The sequence below is a fragment of the Protopterus annectens genome, chromosome 17.part0 (genome assembly GCF_019279795.1).
Source record: "Protopterus annectens isolate FY-2018-M chromosome 17.part0, PAN1.0, whole genome shotgun sequence".
Classification (NCBI taxonomy): Eukaryota; Metazoa; Chordata; order Ceratodontiformes; family Protopteridae; genus Protopterus; species Protopterus annectens.
The window spans coordinates 171,342,880-171,352,639 of record NC_056751.1 but is presented as its reverse complement, the minus strand read 5'-3'; the positions used below and the strand labels follow the sequence as shown (position 1 = coordinate 171,352,639).

The 9,760-nt window shown below is 36.1% G+C and overlaps 1 protein-coding gene across 1 annotated transcript; it reads left to right on the top strand.

The window, feature by feature from the left end:
- The first annotated feature begins 4,752 nt into the window (after window positions 1–4,752).
- LOC122791294 (ubiquitin-conjugating enzyme E2 L3-like) lies at window positions 4,753–5,894 on the top strand. Its single transcript, XM_044058977.1, has one exon. It carries the CDS (start codon window positions 4,819–4,821, stop codon window positions 5,281–5,283), a length of 465 nt encoding a protein of 154 aa, XP_043914912.1. The 5' UTR covers window positions 4,753–4,818; the 3' UTR covers window positions 5,284–5,894.
- The last annotated feature ends 3,866 nt before the right edge of the window (window positions 5,895–9,760 follow it).

Here is a 9,760-nt window from a genome sequence, read left to right as displayed (position 1 = left end):
TATTTATTAATCACAACATAAGCATATTATAGCTGACAATCACAACATAAGCATTCATGCAACTGTTAGCTAGAGCAGAGTGACATCGCTCACCCTGACCAAATAAGCAGCGACCATACCTCCGCTTGATTATTTTCTTATGAAGCAGCATCCCATGGCTCACTTCCTTTACCACTTATTAAATTAAACATCCAACCAAATAAGTAGTGTCCTTACCTCTGCTCACTTATTTTACTTTATGAAGCAGTATCCCATCATTCACTTAATTTTCCACCAAATAAGCACCGTCCTTACCTCCACTCACTCATTTTACTTTATGAAGCAGTGTCCCATCACTCACTTCATTTTCCAGTTATTGCATCAAACATGAAGATCAAACACTGGAGGGGGCACAGAAGAGGGCAAAACTGCCTCTCTTCTCCACCCTACCCAGACCTATAAAATAACCACAATTCCCCATTTCTCTACAAAAAGGGGGAGGGAGGGTGGGTAGCAAGTTCATGCCAAAATGTGATACCCTACCCAGTTACACTTGCATAAAACTCACTAAGCCCCTCCCTACCCTTACCTCATTTCCTCTCAATTGTCAATCCTATTTAACCCTTTCATCTCCCCCCACCCTACCTCCCTTACCGTATTAATTACCACTACTGCTTCTGGCTAACCCCCACCTGAAGATGTCCCTAGACAAATTGGTTTGTTACCAAACCTCATTTTTCCCTTTCTAATACTGCCTATTATTAGTTGGTAAGTGACCTAAAGAAACCAGATCCAGAAAAGTCCTGGATACCATAAGGAGGTATGGGTGTGAACTGTACACAAAAAGGTGTTATAGGCTTGAGTGAGTTAAATTTTACTAAATAATTTTAATTATTTACAGTTATTATACTTAATTAAAATGTATTAATATATTATATATAAGTTACTGTGGCCATTAGCTAGAAATTGTATTGACAGATGAGTAGAAGTCAAGATAACCTGTCTATAAGCTTAGTTAGGTTAGGAACTTTGTATCCATAGACTGTAGGATTGTAAATACACATTTGTTAAATAACCTAGGCTATGAAATCCTTGTTTCATCCTGGTTTGACATAAAAGAAGGGGACTTTGTTCAACACGTTATTTATTTGGATTAAAATTCGTTTCCTGTGCCTTTGAACGGGTTTGTCCTTTTTGTTGCTTATCTAGTTAAAGTGCCGTTTTCTCATCATAAAAGAAGGGGAACAGCTATTTTATGGAAAAAAATCACAAGTTATGCCAAAGATCTTAGGTACGTTTATGGAGCATAAAGGAATGTTTTCAGCCATAGTTGTTCTTTATAACAACAGAGAATATACACTGGCTAATTTTTGTTGGATTCTCAGTTTGAGTGTACATGTTTTTAGAAATTATCAGGAAATGTTGCAAGATATATGGAAAGGTAGTCTTAATATAGTAGATTTTAATTGCATATCAAAGAAAAAAAGACATCACTTGTGAGAAAAATATTAGAATTCATACTTTGGCTAAGGCTATAAATAGGTAATTAATAGCAATCTAAAAGATTTAGCTTTATCTATAGAGAACATTTTTTTATTCTTTATTCATTATTCATGTGCATATGGTGCTCTAACTCATAGTGACAGAATCTATATATCCATAGATATTAGCAATAAAGTAGAAGTCTTTGAAATTATACCAAGTCCACTTTCACAGCAGAATGTAATATATATATATATATATATATATATATATATATATATATATATATATATATATATATATATATATGTGTGTGTGTGTGTGTTTGGGTTACTAATACCATGACGGGAATGAAACCCATTCCTAAGTCAAAGTATGATTAAAGTTCATGAAATTAGTATTCTTTCAGTCTTTGATGTCAGCCAGAAGTCTTCTTCACAGCACCCACAATGTGTCCAGTAATGACTCCTTCTGGAATTCATATGGGGTTACATGTTTTGGCAACATATCTAAATACGATTGTCGATTCTTTTTTATAAGGCCCATTGCTCCTACTACTATTAGAACTGTCTGAGTATCTTTCTTCCACATTGTTCTCATTTCTGCCTGAAAATCCTGATATTTTATGACTTTGTATCTCTCTGTATACAAGACACTGTAGTCAATGGGCATGGTGATTTCAATGATCAATGCTACTTTTGTGTTCTTTTCATGGACCAGCTATATCCGGTTTTCTAGCACCTGTCTTTTGAACTGTTGATAATGAGCAATCCCACGTGATGCAGACTTCATCATATTCTATGATGCTTTGTGGATCATGCTTCCACTGTTTTTCAGCCACTTCAGTACCATAATGTTTGCACAATCCCCAGTGCAGCAGTCTTGCCACATTATTATGCCTTTCAGTGTACAGTCCTTCTGACATTAGTATGTCACAACCAACAACAAGGTGTGCAACAGTATCTAATTCTGTTTTAGAAAACCTACATTTGTCTGTTTCTCCCACATGTTCAGTAGACTTTGTAAACCAACTTGTAAGTTTCCCACTATGTTGGGCCATCAATATTAACCTTTCATCTCTTGGATTGAATTCGCATCTCCTTAATCATTCCTGCATTCGATCCTCAACAACATGAGGTTCTTCCAAAAGTTTTCTATACTTGCAACTATATTTATGCATCTTCCACATTTCTTGCCTTCTCATCTGGTCCTTCACCTTATATTCTTTCTTTTGTTGTTTGGCACATTCAGTTGCTGCCTAATTTTTATCTACTTCTGGTTTGAGTTCCATTCCTAATTGACACCAATATGCTTCTGCTAAACTAAGCAGAGAAGTCATCTTAGATTTATTCTTCTCATGTTTCAAAACTTTCACTACATTTGGGCCTTGTGAGGTCAGCAGATATGTGTGCAGTTTCACAATTGCAAATCTATGCATGCAGCCACTTTCAAGGAGGCTTATCCCTCCTTTGGAAGGGGAATATATAAGATTGGTATGCACTGATTTTTATAAATCATTTGGTTAGCATGAAGTATCCTTCTTGTTTTTTTGTCTAATCTATCCAACACGTTTTGGGGCCAGTCAATCACTCCAAAACTGTAAGTTAGGACAGGAGAAGCAAATTGGTTTACAGCTTGAATTTTGTTCATAGGTTCATAGGTGTTTACTAGACTAATGATGACAAGGACCTTTTTAATCCTAGTCATGCATCCCAAATCTCTGACAAATTCTGGTACCCTTGATAAGTGTAAGCATGGGCCTGGGAGAGTAACCGTTTACAGGTTACCTGTGTCCATTAGAGACATAGGTGCCACACCCTGGATGAATTTCTAGTTTTCCATCCAATTGTCCAAGTTGCACTTGAATTGGGTTATTGAGGAACTCTGCTTCACATGGATGGAGAGCCTGTTCCATCGACAAGGTAGTCTCTGGGATACATGCCTATCTCTCCAGCAGGTCCTATTTATATCACAGGCAAGGTTTAACTCTTTAGAATCGGTAATTCTGATACTGTTTGTTTTGTGGATAAGCAGGATGTCCCCATCAGAGTGGTGTCTGACAATGCCCTGTATGCCAGGCATAGATCTCCTCTCAAAAGCTTGTAGGAGACAGAATACAGGGATAGAGCCTTGAGGCAGTCTGCATATGACATTTTGCTTATGCCCTGTATTCTTTTAGTGAGGAACCTCTGTGAACATTCCAGTTGTTGGCTATGCCAGGTTAGGTAAATACCAAAGGGGGCATTGTACTCAGTGATAGGCCTGATGAATGCCGAATACATTGGAACAATGACTTCCTTGAACTTAGATACCATACCTTTATAAGTTGCACAACATAGAATGATTTCTTACCGCTGTAGACACGTGATGGCCAAAGGCTAGATTATTATCTATGTGTGTGCCTAATCCCTGACTACTGGGTCAGCTCTAAGGGGTTTGTTGTCGATATGATATTTACCAAGGATGGATGACTTCCCAAAGGATACTATTATGTATTTCTTTACATTTAGTTTTAGTCCATGGCTCTGACACCAGTTGTTTGTCTGTATTAGCCCCACTTGGAGAACATATGTGTCAGTGTGAGATTCAATGGTACAAATCTTAGATGTCAACGCTGCTTCCAGGATTAATTTAAGTCATCTAAAGTATTACTTATTAAGTTTTATTCACATTTGCTCATATTTTATTGTTGATCCTTCGACAGTTATGAAATATTTATGCACTCCTTGTTGCTCAAGTTCTTTTATATCACATTTTTGTCTCAAACTGATGTTTTCTTGGTGGTACAGTTTTTCTGCTTTAAAGGTTGGTTTTGCACATTTATCAAGACCAGATGACATTCTTATATCATCTGAAAAAGTTTTGACAACTTGCAGTTGTGCTTTCAGTTCCTTATCTAATGAGCTATACAATTGTCAATCATCGATAAAGAGAAGATAAGAAGTCTTGTTGTTTTCTAGCAGCCAAATTATAGCCATGGTCTAAGCTGTTAAGTAGACAGCTTAATGAGTTAAATTCAAGACAGAATACAGCAGTGACCAAGAGTCACCCTGGGATATCCCCTCTTGAATTTTTATCTCTGGGATAATAATTTATCCTTTACCATGGCTTAATTGCAAAGTGGTCTGCCACTATTTCATGGTCACTGTAATGTAATCAATCAGTATAGGGTGTATCTTATACATTTTTAAACAATCTTTTATCCATAAATGTGGGATACTACCAAATGTTTTTTTGTAGTCAAGCCATGCTGTTCACCTCTCGCTAATCCTTTTCTCTCCATCCCCTCACCAGGAAGTGCAGCAGCTTTAGCCACCCTGCTGGCCGCTGAGTATTCTGGGAGTTCTGCAGATCAAGATGGCGGCCAGCAGGAGGCTTTTGAAGGAGCTTGAGGAAATCTGTAAATGTGGCATGAAGAATTTCCGTAATATACAGGTCGATGAAGCAAATCTGTTGACATGGCAAGGACTTATTGTTCCAGATAATCCACCATATGACAAGGGAGCTTTCAGGATCGAGATAAATTTTCCAGCAGAATATCCATTCAAACCTCCAAAGATTACATTTAAAACAAAGATCTATCATCCTAATGTAGATGAAAAGGGACAGGTGTGTTTGCCTGTAATTAGTGCTGAAAACTGGAAGCCAGCAACCAAAACTGATCAAGTAATACAGTCTCTTATAGCACTGGTCAATGACCCACAGCCAGAGCATCCTCTGAGGGCTGATCTAGCAGAAGAATACTCTAAGGACCGTAAAAAATTATTTAAGAATGCAGAGGAGTTTAAAAAGAAATATGGTGAAAAACGACCAGTGGACTAAATAAACAAGCAGAGACATAATGTCAAGGCACGCTAGAAGACCCAGAGCAGTGTATTTCAGACACAACACAGCAGGACTCGGTAGACCATAGACGAGTGTCATCTCTCGCTGTTAACTTGTGGTTGTTACTAACTTTCTACAGTCTTTCTTAAAATCAGACATTTAGATAAGCCTGTATGACAAGATTTCAGAAATTAAATACGGTATTCTAGTTCTGCTTTATTTGTTTAAAAATCACTGCTTCATTATAAAATGTTTTTTTCTGACAAGTTATCACCCTTCTTTAATGGATACTGTGCCCTTAAGATTCGATTGGTTGTGGTGGTAATTTTCCAGATTTCTTTGCCACTCCCACTGCCTTTTTTCTTTTTTTACCAATGTCTTGGTTAAGATGCACAGCCTTGAAGGAGAGTGGCTAAAATGGTAACTTATTTTTCTCTTTGTTGCACTGTGCTTTGCAGAGCTTGTTTGCAAGTTCTCAATGTCAATTTGTAACGTATTTAAAAAAAAAGAAAAAAACAAAAACAAAGGTAGTCCCTGTACTTATGTAAATTTGGCTGTTACCATGATGATGTTTATTAAATGGGGAAACTCAAAAAAAAAGAAAAAAAGGGGTTGGGAGGGTGGCTTAATGGCTAAGGTGTTTGCCTTACAAACACAAGGTGCAGGGTTTGAGTCTCACAAGGGATAATTGGCAAGGCTTAAAATGGCTCGCAAGGGCAGTTAGCTTAGTACAAAACTATGAACTATATGCTATACTTAGATTTTTTCCCCTTTTTACACTTCTCCACTATGATTTTATTTAACAACAAATGATCCTTTGTTCCATATGACTTTCTTTTATTGCCCTTTTATTCTATTGCCATAACTGAGTTTCCTTATAAATAACTATAAACTCTGTTGGCATAAATTCTAGTGTATAGTTTATATGTCGTTAGAAGGCAAGTTATTGGTCTATAATTTTTAGGGTCGCTTGCAAGTTCACTGCTAAGTAGGAGCATTGTTTTTCCTGTCGTTAGCCAGGTTGGTGTTTGTTTGGGGTGTTACTTCATCCCATTTCATACCCTGTACCTTTAAACTTCTTATTCTTTCTTTTACTTCTATCCATTTTGCATCTCTGTTATGTTTCATAGGTTCTTCATAGATACTTCTCCAAAATAGATCTATTTCTTCTTTTTTTTTTTTGGTGGTCTTTCAATTCCTTTTACGTTGTTTCCCACTTCTCTACAAAACATTTTTGGGTTATCAATAAACTGTTTATTTTGTATTTTTCCTTTATATTTATCTGCACATCTTCTAAGTTTTTCTGTCTGTGCTGAGAGTTTTAGCTTGTTATTTGCAATAGTACATGATAGATCCAGATCTGTTCTAATACTGCGCATTGCTTTTATCACGTTTATCTTTCTAAGTATTTTTGTTGAACTGTTCCATCTTCTATACTCTTCTAACAGTGACACTTCTTATCTTAATTGCTTTATAGTTTTCTCTATTCAATACTTCCATGATGGTATTTGATTTCTCCCCTTCCTTTCCCTCACTACCCAGTGTTCTTGTGGTAGAACTTTATCAGCTATTAATTTAGCTGCACAGTAATATATCCTGTTTACTTCTGTTATATCGCATGGATCTCTATGGACAGTCCTAATTACTGTGTTCATTTGTTTTATCAAACTTCTGACTTTTTGGGTTTTATTGACCATTTGCAGTCTATTTATTTCATTGATCTTAATATGTCTATCTATTTCTATTAAATCAAACAACTCTTCTCTTAGCTCATTTTCTTGTAAACTGAGGGCACATTTTTTGTTCTCCATTTCCTGCGGGCATTCTACAGAAAGTTCTATAGCATCTTCTTGTGTCACAGTCTCTTCAATTTCATCCTGTGCCATCCATTCCTCTGTCATATGGGAACTCACTGGCCTATCACTCCTCAATATTGACCTTGTCAGAGTTTCCACAGTTTGCTGTTCCTTCCCTTGCTGTCCAACTTCACGTGAACATTTATACTGGTTTTCATTGGAAGCCTCCAAAATATCTTCATCTGGTACCTGACCCATTACTTCCTGTTCCACTGATTTCTCCTTAATTTGGATAGCCATTGCTGTATCCTATTGTGGTACTTTCTGAATTAGATTTTCTACACTGAATCCTACACTTTGCAGGTACTCCATAACATCAGTTTGTATTTCTTTAACTTCTCCATTACTAATGTATTTTCTTCTTTTCCTCTTTGTCTTCTTATTGTTTTGTATTGTAAGGTTTTTATGTCTGGATTGCTCTGCCTGTATTTGTCTCAAGTATCTTTGGTGCTGCTCTTTTTGTATTGATTAGTTTTGTTTTCTCCTTTGCATAGATATTACACCATATTAAATCTTATTTTCTTTCCCATGTCTATACTTCTTCTTCAGATGTCCCCTGATCTTCCTCTTCCTCCTTACTTTGGGGACTTGTTCCATCATGCTGTGGTGTAACCTGTGTTAGACTTTCTACACCAAATCCCTCATTTTGCAAGCACTCCATGACTTCATCTTCTATTTTTTTAACTTCTACTTTATTAATCTTCTTTTCTACATACCTGCTTTGTGATATTATTTTTTTATTGTGAAATTTTCAATATCTGGATGCCTTGCCTGTATTTTTTTCAGATATCTTTGGGGCTGCCTTCTTTATATTGATTACTTTGGCCTTCACCATTGCATACATGCTGCACCTTATTGAATCTCTCTTTCTTTCCTATGTCCATATTTCTTTTTTATACTCTAGGTTTTGTTGTTTATATTTTTGTACATCCTCAGATGCTTCTTTTTCCAGACAGATCAACGTTTCTTATCTATATACTGTTTATCACAAATCTGTTGTATTCGTGAACACAAATTTTTATTTGAGGCTTCTGACAGTTTTTCTTGTGAAAGTATTTTTCTTTCCTCTAATTTCTCTCTTAATCTTTTTGTATAGCCTGTGTCTGGAAATTCTGAGATTTTTGCATGGTAGTAACAATGCATAATTTCTTTTTATCCGCAATAGTCCATTCTACCATCTTTATGGCTCTTCTTTGACCTATCAGTTTTTGTAATTTTTATGGACTGCTACTTCATTCGACAACAGGGGGGACATCCTCCCCCTGGGCCTGGACTGGCCCCATTGTAGGAATGTTTTCATATTTTGAGGATTCTACACTGTCATTCTTTACAGTCCTGGCACCAGTGCACCTACCAGGTTTGAGCATTTTTTTTATCCTGGATCTTGTGCACCCAGCTATCTTTTTTAATTTTTGACATACTTCTATCCATGATATATGCTATATAAAGACAGTCTATATATCACTGTCATCTTGGTGAGATTTTGTGAAAAACAGGATCCACCCTGTGAAGGTATTCACCAAGACATGAGGATGAATTCCATTTCAGCAATACTACTCTCCTTTGCTTGCTGACTTATCATCTCTCCATTCAGAATAAAAGATTTGCTGATATTAGATTTGCTGATATTAGTGTATATATATCCAGGTGACTGTTTCTGTCAAAAAGAGGTCTACGTCGTAGATTGTATCATACCAGCTTGTTGATGTTTTCACTGTGTCTTTTGAATATGAGTGTGATTTATTCTGTGAAGCTTGGACTCCGGATCATACAGGTTGCAGTGTATAATGCCTAAAGTAACAATGAATGGTCTATATTTGAGCTAAAACACAGTATCAAGATTTCTGGACTTGCAAATGATTTGTTATTTTTCATTTGGTGTGCATACAGCAATAACAGGCTTCACTCTTCATTCTAAGACTAAACACCTTTGTAAACTTTGAATTTTAAATCAAAATTTAGCCTGGGAATCTAATAATTTTTGTCTACTCTAATTAGTTGGATTCCCTTTTTGTATAGCCAGGCCAAGATACATTATTTGTATCATTAATGCTGAATATCTTGCTAAAATTGATGTGTTATGTAAATAATTGCATCTCTATCAGATGATAGTTTCCAAAAACTCAAAGGTTTTGAATGGATTTTGCAATACAGCGTGAAATGGGAAATGTACCCTTTTCCCCAATGTAGTGCAGTCTTGGAGTTGATATATTTAATTTGCAGGGGGTGGGAGGTGCAGGCAGGCTTACCCACTGCAAAATGTAAAAAAGTTAGACTTTTCTCGGGTTTTTTTTGTTTGTTTTTTTTTTTTTTTTGGATTTTTGGATGTTAGAGTTATGAATCTCAGTTCTGAAAACCCAATTATCTGATAGGGATCACAATAATTATATTAGTTTAGCTTCATTTGGAAAGGTATTTACATTTAGTAATAATGCTTTCTTGTTATATTATTGATTTATTTATTTATTATGGCAGTTACTTACATGCTAATTAAGATACCTTCTAATATAGTTAGAAACAAGCATGCAAAGAAATGCTGACTGAACTGAACTTTGACCAAGGTGTGGCCACAGTTATCAGAAAGTCTTATGGAGTCACAAACTTCCTTTACAAGGAAG